General features: G+C 42.5%; 1 protein-coding gene across 4 annotated transcripts in view; it reads left to right on the plus strand.

The window, feature by feature from the left end:
- Nucleotides 1-27,735, plus strand: part of ACAP2 (ArfGAP with coiled-coil, ankyrin repeat and PH domains 2) — a 140,276-nt gene that overhangs the window by 32,714 nt on the left and 79,827 nt on the right. For all 4 annotated transcript variants that reach the window (XM_074190584.1, XM_074190583.1, XM_074190585.1 and 1 more), the window contains exon 2: nt 25,920-25,977. In XM_074190584.1, coding sequence (XP_074046685.1) covers nt 25,920-25,977 — 58 coding nt within the window. The remainder of the gene's footprint in view (nt 1-25,919; nt 25,978-27,735) is intronic.

Raw genomic sequence — 27,735 nt, forward strand, 5'->3', positions numbered from 1 at the left:
TTCATTTATGATTTCTTTTATTTAGGTTTTTTTTTTTTTTGCAAGGCAAATGGGGTTAAGTGGCTTGCCCAAGGCCACACAGCTAGGTAATTATTAAGTGTCTGAGACAGGATTTGAACCCAAGTGCTTTATCCACTGCGCCACCTAGCCACCCCCAAGTTCTTTTTTTAAAATGGTTTTCAGGAAGTCTGGTGATTTCTTTTTTGGTTTTTAAATATATGAATAATTTTTTCCCAATTATATCCAATAGTAGTTCCTACCTATCTCTTTTGGTAGGGTTTTGAATTTTACAATTTTCCTCCACCCTCCCTTCCCTGTCCCCTCCCCCCATAGAAGACAATCTGATAATCTTTACATTGTTTCTATGCTATGCATTGATCAAAATTGTATGTGTTGAGAGAAAAAACCATATACTTGGAAGAAACAAAATGTTAGAGAGCAAAATTATGTAGTACATAATTTAAAAAAAAATTGAAGGTAATAATCTTTGGTCTTTGTTTAAACTCCACAGTTCTTTCTCTGGATACAAATGGTATTCTCCAGCACAGATCCCCTAAAATTGTCCCTGATTATCTCTGTGATAGAGTGAGCAAGTCCATCAAGGTTGATCATCGCCCCCATGTTGCTGTCAGGGTGCAGTGTTCTGGGTCTACTCAGCTTGCTCAGTATCAGTTTGTACAAGTCTTTCCCAGGTTTTCTGAATTCTCATCCCTCCTGATTTCTAATAGAACAATAGTGTTCCATCACATACACATACCACAGTTTGTTCAGCCATTCCCCACTTGATGGACAGCCCCTCAATTTCTAATTCTTTTCTTCCTCAAACAGAGCTATCAAAGGATATGCACATTTTTGTTGCCCTTTGGGCATAGTTCCAAATTGCTCTCCAGAAAGGCTGGATGAGTTCACAGCTCCACCAACAATGTATTAGTGTTCCAGATTTCCCACATCCCTTCCAACATTGATCATTACCCTTTTGGTCATATTGATCAATCTGAGAGGTGTGAGGTGCTACCTCAGAGATGCTTGAATTTGCATTTCTCTAATCAGTAATGATGATTCAGAGCAGTTGTTCATATGACTATAGATAGCTTTGATTTCCTCATCTGCAAATTGCCTTTGCATATCCTTTGACTATTTGGGAATGGCTTATTTTTTTTAAACATTTGACTCAGGTCTCTGTATATTTTAAAAACAAATCCTTTGACAGAAACACTAGTTGTAAAAATTGTTTCTCAATTTACTACATTTCTTTTGATCTTGTTTATGGTGGTTTTGTTTGTGCAAAAAGCTTTTTAATTTAATATAATCAAAATTAACCAGTTTGTTTTCTATGATGTTCTCTCTCTCTTCTTTGTTCATAAACTGCTTCCCTTTCCACAGATCTGACAGGTAAACTATTCCTTGTTCTCCTAGTTTGATTATAATATTGTCTTTTATGCCTAAATCCTACACCCATTTTGATATTTTCTTGGTAAAGGGTGTGAGATGTTGGTCTAAACCAAGTTTCTGCTTATACTATCTTCCAATTTTCCCAACAGTTTTTATTGACGAGTGAGTTCTTTGGGTTTATCAAACTATAATCCTTTCCAGCTGTCTCTTTTGCATCTAATCTATTCCATTGATCCATCATTCTTATTTCTTATCCAGTACCAGACAGTTTTGATGACTGATGCTTTATAATACAATTTTAGATCTGGTAGGGCTAAGCCACCTTCTTTTGCACTTTTTTTTTCATTAAATTCCTTGATATTCTTGACTTTTTGTGTCTCCATATGAATTTAGTTGCATTTTTTTTCTAGTTCATTAAAGTAATTTTTTAGAAGTTTGATTGGTAGAGCACTAAATAAGTAGTTTAGTTTAGGTAGAATTGTCATTTTTATTTTAATTTGGCCTCATGTTTCTCTTTGGTCTAGTCTAGTTTTAAGCAGGCCCAGAATGTCACTTGGCCTTGGTGCTTGGACCCCTCTGAGGCCCGTCTGCTTCTGGAGAGTAGGTAGGCACATGTCAAAGCCTTCAAGATCTTTCTGAAAGCTTTCTTGTGACTGGAAAAGCAGCATGATGGGTGTAGGGAATGGGGGGTGGGCAGCCTTGAGCTGGGAAGTCTTGGTGCTGCCTTCCTCAGACTCGGCAGGGCTTGGCCTCATGCCTGGGGTTGTGTGCTGTTGGAGGATCCGGCAACCAGCACAGTAATGATAATGATATGTAGTGCTTCATAATTATATCTCATTTGGTCTTCACAAAAGCCCCTCATCCCTCCTTTACAGATGAGGCATCTAAAGGTCAGTGGGATCCAGCTGGGAGTCCTCCGCCGCTCACTAGCTTTGTGACCCTGACTGAGTCACCTCACCCCTGTGAGGATCCAGTGAGACTTGCTATCTGGAATACTAGTGAGCCGCCCACAGTCACACAGCAATCCACATTCCTATGGGTGGGCAGAGGCCACGTGGAAGGAGCAGCCAGCGCTCAGAGTGCACACACTTGGAGGGTCACCCCCGAGGGAAGGTCCAAGACCAGCCCCCTGCAGAGGGTGGTGTTGGAGTGGACAGGGAAGGGTATAAAGAAGCAGAGGTGAGGGGAACCAGAGCTGGGAGACATTGGTGTGGTGAGCTGACCAGCGTAGCTGGATCAGACTGGACGTGGAGGGAGAGAGGACCAGATTGGATAGAGAAGAACTGAGGGGTCATTCACAGTTGACCCTGGAGCTGATGACGTGCCAAGCCAGGAGGCTGTGGCAGCATTGGGAGATGCAAAGGCTCATGCCCCCAGACCCAGCAGGAACCTGGATCTGGTGGAGGAGTTCTGAGTGAAGGGCAAAGGAGGAGGCTGGCATCCATTGTAGTGACCATGCCAGCCTTTATTTGAGGTGTTGCATAAACTGGAACCGACCTGGTTAGAGATAATTTCCTTCTGGAGAATCCACCTTGTTGGACAGCAGCACTGACATGACTGAAGTGGTTTCTGCTGACTGCATCTCTCTCTCTCTCTTTCCAATTTTTAAAAACATTTTTATTTAAAGTTTTAACTTCCAAACTCTATCCCTTCTCCTTGCCCTCCCTTCCACCCTCCCTGGGGTGGTAAGTAATCAGATATAGGTTATACATAACTCAATTATGTAAAACATTTCCATATTGGTCATCTTATACAAGAAGACTCGCGTAAAAGACAAAAAAAAAATGAAAGAAAGTGGAAACTAGCCTGTGTCGGTCTGTATTTGAACAATAGCTGTTATTTCTCTGGAGCGGCCAGGATGCTTCTTCATGAGTCCTTTGGGATTGACAGTGTGGCTACTGAGAAAAGCTGTCATCTGCAGTTCCTCATCGAACAACATTGCTTTGCTGTGTTCTGGTTCTGCTCACTTCACTTTGTAGCAGGTCATACAAGTCCTTCTGGGCTTTTCCGAAGTCATCCTGCTGGTCAGTTTTTAGAACTCAGTAGAAGCCTGTTCCAATCACAGACCACAGCTTGTGTAAGCATTCCCCTTTTATCTTTGAGGTTCAGAATGATGATTTTCTAGGTCCTCTCTGGATGTGAGGACAGTGTTAGGGATGCTAGAACTCTTGGGCCTTTGATATTTAGGTGTTGCATATCACACTGGTTGACACTGTGTTGGTTGCTGCCTTTTGCCTATTGTCTCCTGGGCTTTCACCTCCAGTTCTTTTCAATGTTTTCACCTTTGGTTTTGCTCTTTCCTTGTTCAAGGGTGACACAGCCTTGAAGCATCCATTGGGGCTTCAGTATCTTCTTTGCTTTGGGGAGGGGGTTCCCTTTCTTATTGCTCATGGACTTCTGGCCTACTTTATATGCTTGTCTGAGGTGGAAGAAGTCACTGTAGTTTTCTCATTGTTTCTCTCTCTCTCTCTCTCTCTCTCTCTCTCTCTCTCTCCTTTTTGGTTTTTGCAAGGCCACAGGGATTAAGTGACTTGCTTAAGATCATGCAGCAAGGTAATTATTAAGTATCTCAGGCAGAATATGAACTCATGTCCTCCAGACTCCAGGGCTGGGGCTCTGTCACTGTGCCACCTAACTGCTCCTGTTTTCTTTTATATAGTACTGTAAATAACTGCATAGTAGTTTGGTGTTATACTGAATCTGTCAGTTAATTTAAGGAGTGTCATTGTTATTATGTTATCATAACCAAACCATGAACCATTAAGATAGTTGAATTATATTTCTTCCTTTATTTTTGTAAAGAGTGTTTTTGCCATTCATATATTCTGTGTATACTGGTAGGTGGATGCCACTATATTTTGTTCACTCTTTAAAAAGTTATTTTGAAGGAAATTCCTTTTTCTCTCTCCTCTTGTTGTAGGTTTTGCTAGTCATGTATACAAAGACTGATGATATTTTGTGGATTTATGCATCTTGCTATTTTGCTGAGGTCAGTTGTAATTCATTTAAGATCTTGAAAATATTTTGAACATCAACACCAAATAAAGTGAATATTTTTATAACTCTAGGAAAACAGAAAAAGAATTGTACACAAATTCAAAAACTCAGTTATCCCTTGTTTGCTTTTCTTTTTAAATATATATTTGATCAGTGTGTAACTATGAAAGCTGTCCTGCTTGTGTGCCATTATTTCCAGCCTTCCTTCTGGGTACTTTACTTTGTTTACTTTTTTATTTTTTATTTTTTATTTTTGTAATGGATTGAAGAACTGTAGCTTACTACCCTTTCCCTAAAGTCCCTTCTCTATCTCATACCCACAATTAAAAAAAAATTCTCTCACAGATACATATCATAATTGTTAAGACAATTTTATTCTTTAATGGCATGGTTTGCACATTTCAGAAGCTCCATTTTTTTTTAATGCTCCACAAATCCAACCATGTTAGAGTTTGCACTAAACAAAAGAGATAGTGTGATTATACTCACCCCTACCTTTGTTTTCTTTTTTGCAAGGCAATGGGGTTAAATGACTTGCCCAAGGTCACACAGCTAGGTAATTATTAAGTGTCTAAGTTCAGATTTGACCTCAGGTCCTCCTGACTCCAGGGCCACTGCTCTGTCCACTACACTTCTTTTTTCTAAGAACCTCTAATGGTACCCCTAGAACCCTAGGATTTCAGGAAATGTGATTTGAAACTATAATAAGTAAACAAATAAAGTAAATGGTTTTCTGCCCTAAAAGAGGCAAAACTGGACTGAATTGAAATACAAACTGTAAGTCAACCAGATAGAATTTGTCTTTGATTGGATCTCTCAGAAGACAGGTCCATGGTCGTCAAAGACAAAATGGAGCATGTGGAAGAGAAGGTGTGTGTGGATGTCCTCCCCATTCAGAGCTGGAAAGAACCTTGAGATGGTGGCAGGACAGGGTCCCACCAGGGCTCAAGTCAAAGAGGCAGAACTGAGCCTCAGAAGGAGGGGCTCGTCCACTGTCATTCTTTCCTCTCTTGGCCTCTCCCTCTGCCCAGAGGGTCACTTGGCACCCTTTCAATTTCTAGTTCTCAGTCACTACAAAAAAACAGCTGCTTTATGGGGCGGCTAGGTGGCACAGTGGATAGAGCACCAGCCCTGGAGTCAGGAGTCCCTGGGTTCAAATCCGTTCTCAGACACTTAATAATTACCTAGCTGTGTGGCCTTGGGCAAGCCACTTAACCTCATTTGCCTTGCAAAAACCTTTAAAAAAAAAAGGTGCTGCTTTAAATATTTTTGTACAAATAGGTCCTTTCCCCATTTTTAAGATATCTTTGGGAAATAGACTCAGCAGTGGTATTACAGGATCAAAGGGTTTGCACTTTTCTGTAACTTCTTTGGGCAGTTTCAAATTGTTCTCCAGAATGGTCAGGTCAGTTCACAACTCTACTAATAGTGCATTGGTGCCTTGATTTCCTCCCAGTCCCACCATTCTCCTTTATTTGTCATATTCGCTCACTCTGATGGGTGTGAGGTGGTACCTCAGAATTGTTTTAATTTTCAGTTCTCTGATCAAATATGATTTAGAACATGTTTTTACATGACCATATATATATATAGCTTTGCTTTCTTTATCTGCCTGTTCATATTCTTTGACTATCAATTGGGGAATGATTTGTATTTTTATAAACTTGATCAGATCTCTAGTTGAGAAATGAGACCTTTATTAGAGATGCTTGTAGCAAATCCCCCCTCCCCCGTTTTCTGCTTTCCTTACAATTTTGGTTGCATTTTTAATTTTATACAATAAAATGATCTATTTTATATTTTGTGATGCTCTCTGTATTCTTTTTTGGTTCTAAATTCTTCACTTATCTATTAATCTGACAGATAAGCTATTCCATTTTCTCTTTTTCCCATTTGCTTATGGTATCACCCTTTATGTGTAAATTAATTTACAGTGTGAGATGTTGGTTTTTACCATACTGTTTTGCTGTTTTTTCTGCAGTTTTTATCATGTCCCTGATCTGCCACTCTGTTTCTTAGTAACTGATTGCTTTGATAATTATTATTTTGTAATACAGTTGGAGATCTGACAGCTAGACCACCTGTTTTCACTGATTTCCCCGATATCCTTGGACTTTGTTCTTCAAGAGGAATTTTTTCTAGCTCTACAAAATGCTGTTTTTGATTATTTGATTGACATGGCATGGAATAATTAGATTAATTTGGGTCGACTTCTTTTTCTTTATATTGGCTTAGCCTACCCATGAGCAATTACTATTTTTCCAGTTGTTTAGATCTGACTCTTTTCATGAACAGTGTTTTAGGGTTTTGTTCATATAGTTCCTGACTTTGTCTTGGTTTGTAGATTCCCAAGAATTTTATGTTGTCGACAGCTATGTTATTTTATTTTTACCTTATTTATTTTCCAGTTACATGTAAATGTATTTTTTTTTTCTTTTCTTTTTCTTTTTCTTTTTTGCAAGGCAAATGGGGTTTAGTGGCTTGCCCAAGACCACACAGCTAGGTAATTATGAAGTGTCTGAGGCCGGATTTGAACTCAGGGACTCCTGACTCTAGGGCTGGTGCTCTATCCACTGCTCCACCTAGCTGTCCCCAAATGTATTTTTGAGCATTCATCCTTTTGCAGGTTTTTTGAGCTCCACATTTTTCTTCCACCCTCCCTTCCTACCTCCTCCCCAAACAATTTGATATAGGTTATCCATGTGAAATTGCATTTGACATATTTCTATGTTAGACAGGACTGTGAAAGAAGAAATAGAATTAAGGGGGAAAATATGAGAAAGAAAGAAAAAGCATAAAAGAAGTTTTAAAAAGTGAACATAGTATGCTTTGCTGTACATTCAGAATCCATAGTTTTTCCCTCTGGATTGGCTGATATTTTAACAAATTTCTCAGAATTGTCCTTGATCACTGAATTGCAGAGAGGAGTTGCATTGATCATAGTTGATCATATTATGAGGTAGCTGTTAGTGTGTATAATGTTCTCCTTGGTTCTGCTTACTTCACTTAGCATCACTTCCTACAAGTCTTTCCAGGTTTTTTTTGAAGTTTGACTATTCATGATTTCTTACAGAATAGTAGTACTCTATAACATTGATATACTATAGCTTGTTCAGCCATTCCCCAATTAATGGGCATCCCCTCAATTTCTAATTCTTTGCCACTAAAAAAAAGTTTTTATAAATAGTTTTGAACATGTGGGTCCTTTTTCTTTCTTTCATTTTTTCATATGACTATAGTTTTAATTTCTTCATCTGATAATTGCCCGTTTATATCCTTTGACCATTTATCAGTAGGAAAATGACTTCTGTTCTTATAAACTTGACTTTGTTGTTTATATATTTTAGAAATGAGTCTTTTATCAAAAACATTAACTGTGAAAATTGTTTCCCATCTTTCTGCATTTCTTTTTTTTTTTTATTTTTATTTAAGGGGCAATAGAGTTAAGTGCCCAAGGTCATACAGCTAGGCAATTATTCATTTCTTTTTTTTTTTTTTTTGGTAAGGCAATGGGCTTCATTGACTTGCCCAAAGTCACTCAGCTAGGTAATTACTACAAGTCTGAGACTGGATTTGAGCTCCTGTTCTTCTGATTCCAGAGCTGGTGCTCTATCCACTCTGCCATCTAACTGCCCCTTATGCATTTAAGGCAATGAGGTTAAGAGTAACTTGCCCAAGGCCACACAGCTAGGTAATTATTAAGTGTCTGAGACCGGATTTGAACCCAGGTACTCCTGACTCCAGGGCCGGTGCTTTATCCACTGCGCCACCTAGCTGCCCCATTGCTGATAGTTTTAGATAAATAGTCCTTTTAAGGTATGCTCCCTTTATTCCTGTGTTCGTTCTCTCTCTCTCTCTCTCTCTCTCTCTCTCTCTCTCTCTGTCAGGCCAGATTTGAACTGAGTCATCCTGACTCCAGGGCCACCCTGCCACCTAGCTGCCCCTTATGCATTTCTTCTGATCTTGGATGCATTGGTTTTGTTAGTGTAAAAACTTTTAAATTTAAATCTACAATTATTTAAAATGGAATTTCTCTTTCTATCTCTTGCTACATGTGCATATATCTATATCTATATCTGTATATATAGATGCACACAAACATGTATATATGCTGGTGATTTATATTGCTTTATTTTATATTCTGAGACTGCTAAAGTTGTTAATTTTTTTTTGTATTTTTTTTGTTTTTTTTGCAAGGCAAATGGGGTTAAGTGGCTTGCCCAAGGCCACACAGCTAATTATTAAGTGTCTGAGACCGGATTTGAACCCAGGTACTCCTGACTCCAAGGCCGGTGCTTTATCCACTACGCCACCTAGCCGCCCCTAAAGTTGTTAATAATTTAAAGTAGGTTTTTAGTTATTCTCTAGGATTTTCCAATTATAACATAAGTATCATCTGTAAAGAGTGAGAATTTTGTTTCCTAATTGCCTATTCTAATTTTCTTAGTTTTATTTTCTTTTTATTGCTCTAGCTAATATTTCTAGTACAACATTAAATAATAGAGGTGATAACAGACATCTTTTCTTCACCCAATTGTCTTGGGAAGGCGTCTAGCTTATTCTCATTACACTTGATGCTTGCTGATAGTTTTTTTTTTTTTTTTTTTTTTTGCTAGGCAATGGGGTTAAGTGGCTTGCCCAAGGCCACACAGCTAGGTAATTATTAAGTGTCTGAGACCGTATTTGAACCCAGGTACTCCTGACTCCAGGGCTGGTGCTTTATCCACTGCGCCACCTAGCTGCCCCATTGCTGATAGTTTTAGATAAATAGCCCTTTTAAGGTATGCTCCCTTTATTCCTGTGTTCGTTCTCTCTCTCTCTCTCTCTCTCTCTCTCTCTCTCTCTCTCTCTGCAATGGGGTTAAGTGATTTGCCCAAGGTCACACAGCTAAGTAATTATTAAGAATTATTAAGTGTTTGAAGTTAGATTTGAACTCAGGTCCTCCCGACTCCAGGGCTGGTGCTCTATCCACTGTACCACCTAACTACCCCATTCTCTGTTTTTTTTTCCTTCAAGTTTTTTTGGCAAGGTAAATGAGGTTAAGTGTCTTGCCCAAGGCCACACAGCTAGGTAATTATTAAGTGTTTGAGGCCGGATCTGATGTCAGATACTCCTAACTCCAGGGTTGGTGCTCCATCTACTGCGCCACCCAGCTGCCCCTCATTCTCTCTTTTTAATAGGGATGGATGCTATATTTTGTTAAAGGCTTTTTCTGCATCTAATGTAATATTTGATTTCTGTTGCGTCTATTATTGATATGATCATTTATGCTGATAGTTTCCTATTATTGAACTAACCCTGCATTTCTGGTATAAATCTCACTTAGTCATAGTATATGATCCTTGTGATATATTCCTGTAATCTCTTTGCAAGTATTTTATTTAAAAATTTTTACATTAATATTCATTAGGGAAATTGGTTTATATTTTTCTTTCTCTGTTTTGGCTCTTTCCGACTTTGTGTTTCAGTATCATAATTGTGTCTATAAAAGGAATTTGGTAGGATTCCTTCTTCATCTAGTTTTCCAAATAGTTTATACGATATTAGAATTAATTGTTCTTTAAATATTCAGTAGAATTACTTTTGAATCTATCTGAACTTGTGGATTTTTTCCTTTAGGAGTTCACTGATGGTTATTTCAATTTTTTCCCCTTAAGTTTGGGTTATTTAAGGATTTTATTTCTTTTTCTGTCAATCTTGGTAATTTATATTTTTGTAAATATTAATCCATTTCATTTGGACTGTCAGATTTATTGGCATATAATTGGGCAAAATAATTCCTAACAACTGTTTCAGTTTCTATTTCCTTGGTGATGAGATCATACCTTTCATTTTTGATACTACTAATTTGATTCTCTTTGCTTTTTAAAACCCAATTAGCCAATGGTTTATCTATTTTATTTTTTTTAAAATAAAACCAGCTTCTAAGTTTTATTTATTAGTTCAATAGTTTTCCTTCTTTCAATTAATTTTATTAGTCTTTACTTTGATTTTCAGTTTTTCCAATTTGGTGTTTCATAATCTGTTCTTTTGTTAGTTTTATTAGTTGCATAGCCTAGTTAATTAATCTGCTTTCCCCCCCCTCTATTTTATTGATGTAATTAGAAACATAAATTTTCCCTTATGCATCCCATAAGTGTTTTGACATGTGTTGTTTTCTTTAATGAAATTATTGTTTCTATGATTTGTTCTTTGAACCCCTTGTTTTTGGGGTTAGATTATTTAATTTTTTTTTTTTTAGAATTTTTGCAAGGCAAATGGGGTTAAGTGGCTTGCCCAAGGCCACACAGCTAGGTAATTATTAAGTGTCTGAGGCGGATTTGAACTCAGGTACTCCTGACTCCAGGGCCCGTGCTCTATCCACTATGCCACCTAGCCGCCCCAGATTATTTAATTTCTGTTTAATTTTTAATTTCTCCTTCCGTTGTCCATTTTTGAATTTTTTTGCATTAGGGTATGAAAAGGATTGGTTTACTCTCTACTTTTCAGCATTTAATTGTGAGGTTTTTATGTCCTAATACATAGTCATTTTTTTGTGCATGTATGTAGCTGCCATTTACTGCTAAGAAAAAGATATATATTTCTTTTTCTAATTCCATTCAGTTTTCTCCAAAGAGCTATAATATTTAACTGTTTAAGAATTTTATATACTTCTTAACTTCTTGTTTATTTTTTTGGTTAGATTTATCTGGTTCTGTGAGGGGAAGTTGAAGTCCCCCACTAGTATAGTTTTATTGATTTTCTTGTATAACTCATAGCTTCTTCAAAAATTTATTTGCTATACCATTTGGTGAGTGTATAAATTTAGTACTGATATGCCTTCATAGTCTTTGGTACCTTTCAGCAAGATATAGTTTCCTTCTTTATCTCTTTTAATTAAATCTATTTTTGTTTTTGCTACTACTGCTTTGTTTGCTTCAGCTCCCTACCTTTGATCTCTGTTTATCTCTCTGCTACAAATGTGATTCTGGTAAATCACTTCTTGTAGGATTCTGGTGTTTATTCCATTCTGACTGCTTCTGTTTTATGGGTTAATTTATCTCATTCACATTTCTAGTTATGATAAGTAATTGTATATTTTTTTCTTTATCTTTCTCTCTCTTACACCTCACCCTTTCCCTCCTTACAATACAAGTCTTTTATTCTGATAGCCACCTTTCCCAGCATGCCCTTCCTTTTATCATTCCTCATCCTGTTCCCCCTTCTATTATCCCCATCCCTTTTTATTTCCTTATAGGGTAGGTTAGATTTCTGTATCCAACTGAGTGTTTATGTTAACCTCTCTTTGAACCAGTTTTGATGAGAGTAATGCTTAAGGCTTACCTACCACTCCAGCCCATCTTCCTCTTCTTTATAATAGCTCTTTTCATGCCTCTTTTATATGGAATAATTTACCCCATTCGATCTCCTTCCTCCTTCGAGTGCAATTTTCTTTTTCACCCTTTTATTTTTGGGTATTGTTCCATCAAAGTCACCTTATATCCACATCCTTTGTCTATACATACTCCTAATTGCTATTCTAGTAATAAAATTAAGAATTAAAATATTATCTTGCCATATAGAAATAGAATTTATATATATTGAATTTATATTTTCTTATGTTTCCCTTCAGTCTTGCTTTTTGAGATCACTATTTTAATTCAGTTCTGGTCTTTTAATTAGAAATACTTCAAAGCTCTCTATTTTGGGCGGCTAGGTTGCGCAGTGGATAGAGCACCAGAGTCAGGAAAACTTGAGTTCAGATCTGGCCTGAGACACTTAATAACTACCTAGCTGTGTGGCCTTGGGCAAGCCACTTAACCCCATTTGCCTTGCAAAAGCCTAAAAAAAAAGCTCTCTGTTATATTCACTTTTGCTGAGTAGGTGATTTTTAGTTGTCATCTTCCTTTGCTTTCCAATATATTATATTCCAAAAGCCTTTTGGTTCTTTAATATGGAAGCTACCAAATAGTGTGTAGTGTGGTAGCTGCATGATATTTGAATTTTTATTTTTTATTTTTATTTTTTTTTACTGCTTGAAATACTTTTTTGTTTTGGGGTTTTGGGTTTTGCAAGGCAGTGGGATTAAAGTGACTTGCCTAAGGTCACACAGTTAGGTAATGAATTATTAAGTGTCTGAGGTCAGATTTGAATTCATATCCTCCTGACTCCAGGGCTGGTGCTCTATCCACTGCATCACCTAGATGCCCCAACCTGTGCCACCTAGCTGCCTCAATACTTTCTTTTTGATCTGTGTACTCTGGAGTTTGGCTATGATGTTCCTGGGACTTTTTAGTTTGAGATCTCTTTCAAGTGATGCTGCATGGATTCTTTCAATTTCTATTTTACCCTCTGGTTCTACTATATCAGGGCATTTAAAAAAATAATTTCTTGAAAGATATTTATTCCCCCCCCCCAAATCAGGGCATTCAGATAGTTCAGTAATTAATTCTTATATTATCTTTCTTGGATACATTTTTCTAGGTCACTTATTTTTCCATTGAGAAATTTCACATTTTCTTTTCTTTTTTTTACTTTTTTGATCTTGTTTTTTTGAATCTTGATGTTTTAGAGAGTTATTGGTTTCTGTTTATTCAATTCTAATTTTTAAGGCATGATTTTCTTCAGTACTTCCTTTTTCATTTGGCCAATTCTATTTTTTGGGGAGTTATTTTTTTTCAGTAAAATTTTTTTATCTTTTCCCATACTCTTGATTCTCTTGCCTCTCAATTCTTTTCCAAGTTTTTCTTCTACTTTTCTAATTTGTTTTTTAAAATCCTCTTAAAAGTCTTCCAGGAATGCTTTTTTTTTGGCCTGAGGCCAAGTTATATTTTTTCTCTGAGGCTTCTCTGGTCTTCCTCCATCTCACTCTCACCTAGGACAACTCCAAGAGAAGCTCTAGCATGCCCGCGGCCACACCTTGGTAAACCATTTTGGCAGGCAAGCTCAACCACTTTGAGAGGAACCGAGGGGTCTCAGATCTAGTGGTGATCCAGGGGGTTGTCCATCCCAAATGTAGAAAGACATTCCCTGGTGGAATGGGTGGATGAGGACAGTTTATTCCATTGGCCATGAAGGCAGGTAGAGGGCTTCAGGCTTGTCTAGACAGCTAAGACCCAAAGGTCATTATTGATCTTGAGACCTCACCAGTGGTCCTGACTCTCTCTCTTAACCCTGGACTGTGATGACTCTGGCAGAGAGAATGAGGCTGATGTCCTTGTGGTGCTGCCTCCTTAAATCTAATTTATGCACAAATCAAGAGATTTCAAGTTTGTGCCTTGCCCCCCCCCCCCCCCCCCCCCGTAGGAACATTTCATAGTCAAGATTTTTTATTTGTTTTGATTTTGCTCATGTTTGTGCCTTTTTTTGTTAGTTGGTGTTTTTATGTGAGAGTTGTGCTCTGGTATGACCTATGACTGTATCTCTTGAATCAACAATGGTCCCTCTTAGGCTTGGAGCCTGGCAGCTGTGGTTTGGCCACAGAGGCTTTACTGAAGTGATGTGATGACTCTGAGAAAGGCTGAGTTTTGTCATGTTCACGTTGTTGCTTTTCTAACCGGTGATGCACAGTTCGCTCTCCTTACAGAAGTTATTTTGTTTTTACTTTAATTTCCCATCATTTCAGATATGAGCATGGCAGTATTTATAATTTTAGATATAAAACAATAATTGTTCATTTGAACAAACTCAGCCATAATTGTTGCATTTAGAACTGACCCCCAAAATGATCTGATAGCATCTGAAGATGAAGCCTGGAGCAGATAGTGAGTGTGAAGTGCTAGGCGTACCAAGAAGCCCCCAAAACAATCCAGCTCTTGTCCTGGAAGAGTTTGCCCTCCCATGACAGGGAGGTGATGTGGAATGGAGTAGGGTCTTACATGGGAGTAGAAGGAAAGCAACTCTTGTGAGGAGGCTGGTGAAAGGAGGGAGGAAGAAGGGCTGGAGATAAGAGGTTGTCTGCAGAAAGTGGATTTGGAAAGACCGGAAGTCTTGAAAGCAGCAGTAGCAGTGATGAAACAGACTTCTAGGTCTGAGAGATGTGGAGAGGGAGGCGTAGGTTTGGGGAAAAGCCAATAGATCAGTGACTCTGAGCCAGAGAGTGGTCAGAGAAAAATGGAAAGGTAAGGTAGTGAAGCCCCTGAGGAGACCAGGCCTTCCTCCAGGCTTTTCTGCCCTCCCACCCCTGGTGGTCTCCCAGAGCCCCCTTGTTAGCCTCTGGATTGCTGGCTTAAAACAAACCACTCTGTCACAAGCCCTTTGCTTTCCCATTGCCTGGCAATGGTAACCTTCCTGGCTGACCTGCCTTCCTACTTCTCTTGCTGGAAAACCTCCCTTCTAGCCAGGCCAGTTTCATCACGGTGCTTGGCTGTGACACTTGAACCCATTTCCTTTATCTAAGCCCTGCCCTTTTTTTGGTTTAAAGCATATCCTTGTACTACTTAGGCCCCTAGGGATTTGGATGTGGTCTCTTCTATGAAATACTTCCCAGTCCTTCCTCATAAAGATCCCTCAAATGGAGCTTTTTGCCTCTTAGAACCCTTTGAATTTTTTTTTTTTAGTTGGATGCTTTCCAGCCCCATCCTGTGCAGTGATTTTTAGGGTAATGTGTAGTGGATGTCACAGAGGCAGGTGACATAGCCTCTGTGGTACAGTTCAGAAATGGACACCTGGAAAAGTTGCAGATCCTGGATGCCCCAGGAATCAGAAGTCCCTGGGCCAGTCACCACCTGTCCAGCCTCAATGACCAGGTGGGGTGGGGAGGGAGGGAGGAGCTACTTGAACCTCAGGAGACCTCTGTTGCATTTAAGAAAGGTTTGAGACCTTTTTTTTTTTTGACATCCTGTCTTTTCCTGATCTGTTCTCCTCACCGTTTGATTCCTCCCTTAACAAAGTGAAAAATAATGGATGGGAGGGAAAAGGGATCATATCTGAGCATGTGGGCTATGTTATGAAGTCCATAATCCTCTGCCCTGTAAGAGAGATGGGGTGGAGCCAGTCTGGGACATGTGCTCGGGACTCCCGTAGAAGCTCCTTCTGGGGGGCTGGTGGGGGGGGAAGCAAGAATAGGGGAAAAGATTGTAAAATTCAAAATAAAATCTTTCTTAAAATAAAAAACAGACCTAAGGGGCGGCTAGGTGGTGCAGTGAATAGAGCACCCACCTTGGAGTCAGGAGTACCTGGGTTCAAATCCGACCTCAGACACTTAATAATTACCTAGCTTGTGGCCTTGGGCAAGCCACTTAACCCCATTGCCTTGAAAAAAATCTAAAAAAAAAAAGCAAAAATCAAAAACCTCCTTCCCTCCAGCTTCTTAGGAGAGGGAAGGCCTTTCTTTTTGGTATCAGCACCTTATCCATCTTCCTACTGATGGGCTCCTCCTCCCTTTCCAATCCTTTGGCACCACAGAAAGCTGCGAGTCTAGCTCAGGTATATTTGCATACGGATGCTTGTAGAGAGATGTATCCTGGTCCCAGTAGTGATGTTGCTGGGTCATAGGGGCTGCCCACTCTTGTAAGCCTTTGGCCATGGGTCCAGATTGCTCTCCAGAATGGCTGGACCGGTTCACCACTGCTCCACCATTGGTCATTTTCCTTCTCTGTTGTCAGTCATTCTGAAGGCCTCTGCGTGGGTTTGCCCTGGCTCCCCCTCCAGCCTACAACACCATCTCCCCTCTCCTGTCCTCTTGCCAAGAGTGGCCCTTTTCCTTGGCTAAGCTTCCATATTGAGCCTTCCTGGATACCCTTTGTCTGCTCTGTCCATATCTCCATTGATGTCTCTTCCATTAGGATGGAACATATCACACGGGGTTTACCATGGGGGATGGACTCCAGAAAGGCTAGTCGATTGACTAAATAGAAATGAATGATGTCATCTGGGAATTGTATGGTAGGGTGGAATGTGGACTGGTCACATGGTAAGAGGGACAGATGCTTGGGAGTCCCCTGGAGTGGTCCTCCTTGAGACCTTGGGAGGAGGCTGGCATGGAGGGGGGCTTCTCTGCTTCCTGCCACAGTTTGGAACTGTGATATGTGAGCTAGCCTGGTTTCATAAAAGTTCAAGCCATCTGAATCCATTCAGTAGAGCTGAATGTTTTGGGGGAGAAGATGCTGCTTTGACATGTCTTTGTGTCCTACCTCATTCAAAATAAGGGGTTCCATGGGCTACTCTGAGGGTTAAAGGGAAGGCCTGCTCTCTGCCCACCCCCAACAACCAGGACTTAGCACTGTCCTTCAGGACTCCTCCATTTGGCCCTCATTGGCCTTTTAGGGAAGCTGGTCTTGTTCCCAGAGACTGGTCCAGGGGAACCCTTCTACTGGAGTCCTCCTGGGTCCTGCTTCTAGAAACCCCCTGCCCAGGCTTGCAGGCTTGCTTTAGGAATGGATCTGGTCCTCAGCAGGATGCAGACCCTGGATGGAGGCTGCCACCCCCCTTCCCTCATTGGACCAGGTGGAGGTGGCAGGCCCTTGGCCGTCCCACTTCATCCTCTCAGGACTTTTATGTTGAGTTGAACAGGTATGGGACTTAGGTATCGACTCAGGATGGCTCTCCTGAGTGTTGGCTATGGCTGATTAAAAGCACCTCTATTAGGCTCATTAGGAAACCTGGCCTCAGAAAACAGGAAGCTGAACCTGAACTGCCACAGGAAGTATGAATGAATGGCAAATCATTTGGACCTGGGCTTGTCTAGGCTGCGGGTGAGGTGATAGAAGACATCTTGCCTCCAACCTCAAGTTGCTTCCAGGGAGGAAACTTCCTCCCTTAGTCCCGAGGAGCCCAAGGAGAAGGAGGACCCTTGCCCAGGATCACGGTGGCACTCTAAACGTGAGCCAGGGTCATTCTGAGCCCAAGCTGTCCCAGCTACTTCTCACAGCAAGTGAATTGGAGACCCCCTGAGATGACCTTTCTGTTAGGGTCTTCATTAACTTTCCTACTGCTCCCTGTTTCTCTTCTCACTGAATCCTCAAAAGGAATCATTTTGCTCCACAGAAGAAATGCCAACTTGCATGTCCTCCCAGATGAGGATGGCTCTCCCTGCCATGAGATCACCACTCCTGCCTCCAGGCGCTCTTTGACTGCTGTTCGCCTCCAGCTCTGCCTCCTGGCCAAAATGACCCCTTGGACCAGAAGCCTTTCTTCAGTCCCCTTAATTCAATTTCTTATTTAATTTGTACACGTTTCAGATTATTGCACCCATTAGACGGGAGCTTCCTTGAGAACAGGGACTGGTTTTTGTCTTTGTCTCCAGGGATTGGCTACTGTGCTTCATCCTGGTTGGAAGTGCAGAAGCCCCCTACCTCAGACACTGCAGGCTTTTGTGGTTTCAAGCAATGTGCTGAGAGGGCCCGAGGGGGGCCAGGGGAGTTTACTTAGTATCCGAGTGGCTAAGAAAGTGTTGAAAAGGATGGCAACTGTGCCATCTTTAAAGTAAGTAACTGGGCCACAAAGACCCATATCTTGGCCATGGCCTTGGGAGACTGTGGTGTGGAGTATGCAGGGTGAGAGGCTTCATTTGGGGAAGAATGAAGGTGGAGGTGGGGTATTGGGCTTGTGGTCTGTGGCTGTCAGCGTAGGGTTGGGGGAAGGTGTCCCCTGGGAAGGAGCACTTGTCTTTCTGAGAGGTTTTCATGGGTTAATTTCTTGTCCAGGTGTAACGTGGGGAGGGATTGTGTGTGTGTGTGTATGTGTGTGTGTGTGTGTGTGTGAAGAATCACTGCCTGCTGTTTCATCATTTTTATGGCAGATAGAATGTGGAAATGAAAAAGGGTTGACAGTATCTGCTTCCTCTGGACACAGTTGGAGTCAGGGCTTGTGGAACTCTATGGTGAACATGTCAGAAGCGCAGGAGCAGCAACTCAGCCATTTTAATTTGGAGGGTCCTGGGGCCTCCAGGCCAGGCCTCTTTTTACAGAGGAAGAAGCTGAGGCGTGTCACAAATTTTTGTTCCTGAAGCTAATCAAAGGGCAAAACTAATCACAGCTCACAGGCTAGATTAAGGATTTTTAAACCTAATCTTTGGTTTAAGATTTCTATTTTAGGTTAGAGTTGTCATACACCTGTATGGAAATAAATTGTGAGTGACTGGAGAAAAAGGGACTTTAAGGAAGCTTTGTTAAGAAGACTTCAGGGATGGGAAGTTAATCTAAGGAAGGCTGAAGATCTTGCCCTGGCCCTCCAGTGGCCTTCGCAATCAAGTAAAGTTCCTGATCTCTGGGAAACCAGAAGTTTTGGACAGGGACAAGAGCCCTTTGTGCTTGGTTATTCACCATGACCCATGCTACATGGAGGGGGCCAGATCATTTCTCCTGGAATCGTTGTGCCAGCCCCCTCCCCCCCAGAAACTGAGAATTGGGCTGTTTTACCACTGGGTCCTGGTATTTCTAGCATTTTAGTTTCTCTTTTCCTAATTATTAATGATACTGAATTTTTCTTTCAAATGAAAGTGGTTGCTTTGAATTTCTTCCTTTGTTTATGTATGAGCTTGTATTTGTGTGTGTGGGGTGTATATATGTATGCTTGTGTGTATGATGTTTATGAGTATATGTGTATGTGTGCATGCATATTGTGTGCATGTGCGTGTGTGTGTGCGTGTGTGTGTGTGTGTGTGTGTGTGTGTGTGTAAGCAACCCTGGGACAGACTGGGCTGGGGTCGGGGAGAGGTGGGGGACTTGCTTCCATTCATGTCAAGAGTTAGCCAGTTTCTTTTTTCTTCCTGGTAATAGTGGAAACCTATGGGAACCCAAACTCTGTCTGCTCATAACCTGGGATGTCCCATTGAACAAGGTCACCAAGTGTCTCATGTACAAGATGTCTCTCAGTTCTACTTTGTGAATTATTACCAGTGCCAGACCGGTCCCATCTTTATCAGCCAGTCTTTGTTTTCAGGAAAATGAGCTGACTTTCATAAGGAATCCTTTCCATTCCCAAAACGATGTTCACCACGTCAGTGGAGAAGTGAATTTTGGGTAAAATTGTATCCTGTTTTCCCAGTTGCTTCCATATCAATAAAATTGGATAGAAGAGCCACCCTTTTTTTTGGAAATTTTGCCCACAGGACTATTTGAGTGACTGCAAGTTATTCTCTTCTCTCTGTTCTCTTACATTGATCACCTTTCAGATGGACAACTCACTAGCTCTTTGATCCTAATCTGTAAAATGGGAGGGTCTTGCGCTCCTTCCAGGCCCAAGGCAGACAGATGGGGGAGTATCAGAGGGAGGAGGGGGCCTTGAGCTTCCTGACTCCCAAGTCAGCATTTTTCCTCCATGCCAAGCTGCATCTTGCCCATGTAGAAAGCATTGGCAGCTGTGTAGCCAGTAGGATTTCATCATGCAGTGCCTGGCACAACTTGGAGGCCACAATATGAAGTCCTGTTTCATATTGTCCAAGGCGTGCTAGTTGGCTTCTAAAGATGTGTGCTCTCCTAGACTTATTAAATCCTGGTATCTGTCCTCCTTCATTTCCCATTTACAAACCTTGTTAACTGGCCGGATTGGATACGGGAGAGACAAGCTTCTTTCTCTGCCCCAGGTTCATTCCAATGTGCTGATGTTTGTTAGAAAGTGCTGCCATCTCATTTTCCTTCCAGCTTCTAACCTGTCAGATTTATGGTTTTGATTCATCCACCCTTCTTATTGTAGTTTTAGGTCAGTGTTGTTAAAGTTCCTGACATCTTAGAACTTTGATAATAAATATTTATGGTTCCTTATATTTGTTTATAATAACTGTGGAGAAAAGCAGCATTGGACTTTTGGAGAGTCCTGCTTTTAAATCTTTTTTGAATCTATATTTCCTTAACTTTAAAATGGGATTAACAAAACTTCAAAAAATGGATCTAGGATCTCTAGAGGTGCTAGACTGGAATGGCAACCTGTTCTTGGCTTAGCGTCTTGAATTGTGCTGATGATGCCTATTTAAGTCTGGGATCAGGGAAAAGGAGGAGGAGCCTTTATCCCCTTCCTTGCAAGGTTCCTGGGAAGTACAATATAGTACTTTAGATTATTATAAATGTTGATTTGGCTCTTTTAGAATTTGGGTTTTTCCCATTGGTCTGGGCCTGTGATTCTGTGAGTACACACCTGCTCAGCTGCTTGGGTCTCTGGCAGAGGAGGCCAGAGCCTAGGCCTTCTTGGTCAGGGAAGCTGACTCTCTGCCCGCCTTCCTAGATTTGAGACTATTTAAATTAAAGATAACCTATGACACCTCCTCAGACTTTGTTATTGGATCCTTTTACTTACTGTTTAGATGTTAATACTTTTATTTATTTTTTTTTTAATACATCAAGAAAGTGGAATTGAGGAAGTGATGAATTAGAAAATCAGCTTTTGGAACATATTCTAGTACTGAAGGCTCTCAGGGTGAGCATTTCAAAAACGCAGGCAGTCCATACACTTATCCTGTGTGAGCATCACCCATTGGCTACTAGGGGGTGGGGGGCTCCCCCTTGTCAGTGTTCCCGTGGTCCACAGGTGTTGCCCATATCCCATTGAAGCTTCTTGAGAGCAGACATGCCCCAGTCTCCATGTGCCCTGGGAGATCCTGTAGTAATCCACACCTTGAGGTTGCATAACTTCATCAGAGGAATCAGTATTCCAATGTTTGGAGATATTAGGCCTTAGTTTCAAGAGGCAGTTTTGAGTCCTGAGATGGCCCCTTCTGGCCCCTCCTGCCCTCCTGGCTTCCTTCTCCAAGAAGCTCTTCCCAGGGCTCTCTCCCCTAGCACCTCCTCCCTCGATTACTCTCCTTGGTTTGTTTGGAGCTCAGCTGGCCTGTGGTCTCCCCACTAGCCTGGAAGCTCTTTGAGGGTGGTAGGGTCTGGCACGACGGAGGTGCCTGATAGATGATGGCTGCCTTAACTCTCGTCCTCCTTGCCTATTGATTATTGATTCTGTCTGCATAGAGATTTACTTCTGTGAAGGTGAGCCTGTCTGCCGCCGCCATTCATGGAGGGGGCAGGTGCAGGGCAGAGGGCATCAGTGCAGCGTCTGCTATTCTCTTGCTCCTCTGGCCTAGTACACTTGGCTTCCAGAGCAGGAGATGCCCTTTTGTAATGATTGTAAAACTGCTTTCTAAAAATGCCTCTTTGGGATCTGTGTTGACTAAAAACCCCAGACTCCTCCTACCTGGGGAGGACTGGAGGGGGCAGCCGGAGCCTTAGGTGGGGCCTGGCAGGGAGGCACTGGCAGCCCTCTGGTGTGAACCTAGAGAGCAGAAAACTTGGCTGTGATGTGTCTGCCTCCTGTTTTATTTAGGGTCCCTTCTCCAGAGGTACGATTGTCAGAGCTACGATATGGGGGATGACCTGAGCCCTGAGTCAGGAAATGTGGACATGTCAGGGGAGGGGGTGGCAGAAGCATGGAGGAAGAAAGCCTGAGCCCACCTCCTGCCTCAGCCCGAGGAGCAGTCAGGTCTCTTCGCTCAGCCTCAGTTTCTTCAGACAGATTTTTGCAAGCATCAGCTAGATCCTTGGTTTGCTAAGCTCGCAGTGCCACGTAAACGCTGCTGTTGTGATTTGTATTGCATTTTATAGTAGAGCAGGTGTTCAGTGCTCATGTGGGCTACACGCTGGGTTTGTTGCTGCAAATGCAAATACAAGAGAGCCAGAAAACCTCTCTCCTTAAGGAGCCTGCAGAGCCTGGAGAGGGGAGGATTTGGGGGGCTCCTCTTGGAGTGTTGGAGGGCATCTGCTGGTTCTGGCTGCTCCCAGATACTCATGTTTCAAGTGGCTGACAGGTAGAGGACCCTCCCAGGGCCCTGAAGGACTGGCCGGGCGACTCACCACCCCTTGGGTCAGTCCAGGGCTGCCCTTAGGGCTCTTGGGGGTGGGGAGGGGCAGGAAGAGCCAGGCTTTCCCCTCCCTGCTCACTCACTCTTGCAGGAATAGAGGAGAGTGAAGCCTTTCTCCAAACAATTCAGTTCATTGGAGCTCTTAAAGCACCGTGTCCCTTTCTTCTTTCTTGTTCTTCAGTGTTGGCCTGTATAGACAGGCAGGGGGCCATGTAGCTGGACCGTGTAGCCGCCCCAAAGAGATTTGACCAAGGGAAAGTTTTCTTAGTGACAGAGACGCAGTTGCTGGGAGAATCCCCTTTTACAAAAATCTCATCCAGATGCTATTTCCTGCCCTTTGGCCCAGGATAGCGATTCCCAGGATTCTAGGGTTAGAGGGGACTCGAATGCTCTTCTGACCCCCATTCTCTTTTACACAGCCTGCCACCAGGGAGTAAGTTGGCTGAGGCTCCCAGCTAGATTGCTGTTATTGAGGGTTTTTTGGGAAAAGGGGACAAGACACCTTGATGTTTTAAAGACTTGTGGGAATTGGAGGGGGCACTCTTGAGAGACCTCCAGATGTTTTAATTTTCTGTTATAACTTTCTGCCATAATGTGTCTCCTATCGAAAACTTGTACTTCCTTTGGGAAGGTCCAGAGCAGCCTGCCCTGGAGTCTATGTGTTGAACAGGCTGGTGGTCTTCCCTTGAGCCATGCCCACTTAGAATGGGTGGTAGTATTTCTTCCCATCTTCCTTTGGCTCCTTCTTTGATTCCTGATGTTTATCTTTTTATTTTTTATTTTTATTTTTTGCAAGGCAATGGGGTTAAGTGGCTTGCCCAAGGCCACACAGCTAGGTAATTATTAAGTGTCTGAGGCCGGATTTGAACTCAGGTCCTCCTGACTCCAGGGCCAGTGCTCTATCCACTGCGCCACCTAGCCGCCCCCATCTTTATCTTTTTAAATGAAGGGAATGAGGGCCTCATTATGTGCCTGAGGAAGGATAAGAATTCATGCCAGACTTCCTGTTTCTGAGGCCAGCTTTGAGGGTCCTGGGACTTAACGTTCTTTTGGGGGTGATTTGTTTGGTCCCTAAAGTAGTGTGCAAGTCTTTAAAAAGCGGATTCCATTCACAGGCCTGTAAACATGACTGATTTTGAGGACCACGCCAGCTGGCTTGAGCACAGGAGGTATATCTGTACCTGAGAAAAGCACTAGTCTTGTCGGTGTGAGAGTAAAACCTCCAAGCTTTGCTTGTCCCTCACATTCCTTCCCCTCTGGCCCTGTTTCTCAGATTTCACCACGCCTGGATGAGCCACTGCCGTTGTTGCCTCCACTACCCCTAAATACCACTGAGGCTGCTTGGTGGACACCCTGGTGACCCCACCCATCCCCAAGAGGTGAATGGAGCCAGGCTTCCTGGCAGACTTCCTCACCGGCCACTTTTCTTATCAGTGGATACAAGTCCTGGCCAAAGAGTCCTCTTGACTGATCAGAAAACCAAAGGGTTTTCTGATGCCTTCTCTCCCCTGGTCCTGCCTTGGCAGTTCCTAGTGGACATTGCCCTCTGCTAGTTCCTCCCATCTGGTCATTCCCAGTCTTATTGCACCTCCCTCACAGTCCTTCCTTCCATGCCCTTCTTTCCACATAAACAAAAGCAGCAGATCTCAGGTGGCACCTCACCCAGGCTGGACTAGGAGAGTCCCCTCCCTAGCCCCGGCCCCCCATCCTTCCTTTCTGCACCTGTCAGAATAATGCTCCTCTGAACTAATGGATTGCTTGACTTGAGTAGCTCCCCATGGGTCATGGACTTGAGGCCCCTTCTGGTTGCTCTCCCCTGGCCCCTCTCCTTCATCGTAACCCATTCGCTTCTTGGGCTGCCATATCCCTTCCTGTTCTCCCAAAGACTCAGGTCTTTTTCATAACAAAATTTGAGCCGACTCCATTTGTGAAGCCAAGAGTGAGACCTGAGCATCATCTTCCTCCCTGTTCTTGCATGTCTCTCTCATCCATGCTTCATACTGACAGTGGCTTTGACAGGGCCTAATTAGCAGAGATTGGTCAGTTGTTGGGAGGCCGTGGCCTCAGAGACTTTCCTTTCTCCTTTCCCCTCTGAGAGGGTTGCCTCTGGCAGGAGATGGAACTGGATGGGGAAGGAGGACTGGAAAGGAGGATGTCATTGTGCCGATGTCATCCAGTGGACAGTCATCCAGAATTCACCTCCCCTCTTGGGGTCACCTGTAAAATTGATCACCAAGTCTTGCCTGCCTTTTTTCTAATCCATGATGGGAATGTTAATTATGAGGCCCTGGGTCCCCCCACTAGAGACCTTCCACCTTCCAGCAGATGTGAGGACATCAAGAGCTAAGTTTGCTTCCTTGGACTTGTCTGGTGCTCTTGGCTAGCGCATAGCCCTCCATCCCTTCCCTAAGAATGTCTCAGTGTCTTTAACTAAGGCCCTGCAGACCTTGAGGGTCCCACGCTCTTTCTGGTGAAGCTGCTAGTCTAGATAGTTACCAACTATCATTATCCCTTCTCAGAGTTGACTCTGGCCTAAGAATCTGTGCTTCCATTTCCTGATCCATGGCTCTTTTCCAGTCTCCTGGCCTTTTGGGTCTCCCTACTGATGCTGAGCCAGGTCAGATTCCTTTTATTTGTGCAGAGGAGAATTCAGTCTTTTTCTCCATCTTTGGAAGGGTTCTTGAATGCTCCAGTCCAAGCAGGCTTGATTCTACTCCTATGACTAATAGACTTCTCTTTCTTTCTCCTTTAATTATCATCCTTTGTGCTTCTCCTCTGATTTCTAGATTATTCTTTCAGCCTAGCTATCGGCCTCATCCTCGTCTTTTCCTGTTGCTTTGGAATAAGCCCCACCATCCAGAGTGTTGGCTTCATTCCTCTAGCTCTTTTTTTTTCCCCTCTAGCTCTTCATGATAGACTGAGAGAGCAAATTAACTCCCTCATGCATTGTGCTCCAGTTCACTTTGGTTGCTATTGGTTAAAGAGCTTAAAAAATGCCTGCCTACAAGCTGGAGCCTCAACCTCCAGCCATGCCTTTGTTTTAGGTCCCAGTTCCTGACTGAGCAACTTTCTGTTGGTGAAGCTCACAGGAAAGTGAATTTGGGGACCAGAATGTTCCTTAAGTTTTCCCAAGTCGAGATTTGAGTTTTCTACTAGAATGTTAGTCTTTATCGTCCTTGGTTTCATAGTATCAGGTGAACCAAGTTTTTCAGTTTTGTTCAGAGGGGCATCAAGGTAGGATGTCCCACTTCAGCTTCTGCTTCCTCTGCTACTCCCCTCTCCTGCTTCCTTTTTCTCTGTCCCTCAACCAAGGATGGTCCGGGGAACAGATGACTCGGCCTGTCTCCAAAAGAAACAGAGCAGCAAAAAGAGGCCCTTTTCTTTTTTTTACCATTGATATTTCTGTCATCCAGGAACTTAATGGTTGTTATGAGATTGAATTCCTCACTTTGCTATTTTTCTACCTCTAAATTTACTTAGACCTGCCTTGGTGGATGGAATTTCCTCCTTTGGGAGCTTATGAGATTATAGATCTGGTCCAGCCAGAAAAGGAGCAGAAACAGAATGAGATAATTCAGCCTCTGGCTGCAACGTCTTCCCGTGCTTGTTGGCTGCTATGCCAACAGGGGCCCCTTTTCTGGAAGGAGTTGGGTTACACAGAATCATGATCTCATTGTTAATTGTCTCATTGACTTCCCTGCAAGACCTTCCAATATCTCAGGGAGGAGTGAAGGCATCTTAATTAAGTGCTTTATGGTATCTCTTTCAGGGCTGCTTTGGAAGAGGTGGAAGGAGATGTGGCAGAACTGGAGCTCAAACTAGATAAGGTAAGTCCAGTCAGACTTCCCCTCACCATGCACAGGCCTGAGAATCTCTAGGTGAAGATTCAAGTCACCCTCCTCTTCCATTGTTATCATAGACCCATGAGAGGAGGTGGGGGATATTGAGACTGATCCTCAAGATGGCAGCCGTTATTCTCTGTTGCTTAATAATGATAGTTCACTAGTGCTCTTAGTAAGGTTAAGGTACCAATTTGACTATGCCCAGTTTCATACTCATAGACAATAGGGAAAAGTTTGTTTCCTCTCTGACTTTTTAATTTTTAGTGACTTTTCTAGACATAGTCATGGTCATGAATAAATCTCATGAAGGCAGCTTCTGTGTTCAGGGATAGTGTTTTCTTTTGAATTTCTCTTCTTATTGTATAGTCAGAATATTCCTGAGGTTAGTAGCACACCAGTGATGTGGTTCATGTCACTAAATGCTTATTATGTACCAGCCGTCCCAAGAGTGCCATGGTGGGCTCTGTATCCAGTAACAAGGTTAGCTAAGATGCAGCTTCTGTCCTCCTGTGGTTTATAGGCCAGGAATTCTGAGGCTCAACCACTGGGAAACCAGGGAGCTGCCCCTTCTCTGCCTCAGCCCCACCCAGGGGACCAAAGGGAACCCTCTCTCTACTGTGTCCTAAACCCCATTTCCCAGTTCTCTGGTACTAGACAACCACTCTTGTCTAGATGTTAACTATCTTTCTTGTCTTCTAATTGTTTCTTCTAATTCTTCCTTTCCAACTACCCTCCCATTGCTTCCTAAGCTCTGGGGGACCCTGTAGCTTTGCTCTGGAGGGTCTTTGGATTCTAAATAACATTTGGTCTTTTCATTTGCCACGAAGCTGAAGTTTCCTTAGTGATTTCCCCTCAAAAATAGTAGGGGAACATTAATTTTTGTTGTTGTTTGTTTTTATTTCTTCCATATTCTCTGTAACTTTTAAAAACTAAGTTGATTAATGAGCTTCCAAGGTGTCAACAGTGGTCTCTGTAGAAAACTCTATTTCCTCCTCATCAGAATTATTTCTCACTGTGCCTTCAGAATTTATTACTGTGAACTCTCTATTCTTTCCTCCTGGGCTCAGTTCCCTAGTAGAATTTTAGTCCATGGGATATGGCTTATCTTTCCTGTGAATCCTTTGAATTCTGTTCTTCCTAAATCTAGAGTGCCTGTCAGATTATTCCCAGCTCTCCCTCCTGTCTCTGTCACAAATTATAAGATGGAATGGTCACTTTTTACCCCTTAATTACCAGTTCTTCCTTGATGGTGAGATTCCTGTCCATAACAACAGTTCCCTTCCTTGGGTTCTGTGCCCTTTGGCCATTGTTATTAGCTGTTCTGTTTTGGACTGTGTAAGAGAGAGCTCTATCACACACAGTGTTTTCACGGCTTCTCTGCCAGGCTTCTGATGTTCCTGTAACTCATTTCCTTCCTCTTTTTTGTCTACATTACACTTTACACACACACACACACACACACACACACACACACACACACACACACACACACACACACACACACACACACACCCCTTCCACTATGTTTACCTTTTGGATTTCCTTGGGAGTATGCTACTCTGCTCCCTCTTCTCTCCCTGACCCATCTTTGGCCAGTCCCATTCTTCTTGAATTTGTGATGTTTTCCCACAGAGTTCTCTTCCCTTCAAGCTTCCCATTGTGCCCTGACTCCAGGATGGCTGTGACATCTGGTTGGGTCTCCTTTCATCACACTCTCAGATTCACACGATTTGATGCTCATGC

This window comes from Macrotis lagotis, chromosome 6 (assembly GCF_037893015.1).
Source record: "Macrotis lagotis isolate mMagLag1 chromosome 6, bilby.v1.9.chrom.fasta, whole genome shotgun sequence".
Taxonomy (NCBI): Eukaryota; Metazoa; Chordata; class Mammalia; order Peramelemorphia; family Peramelidae; genus Macrotis; species Macrotis lagotis.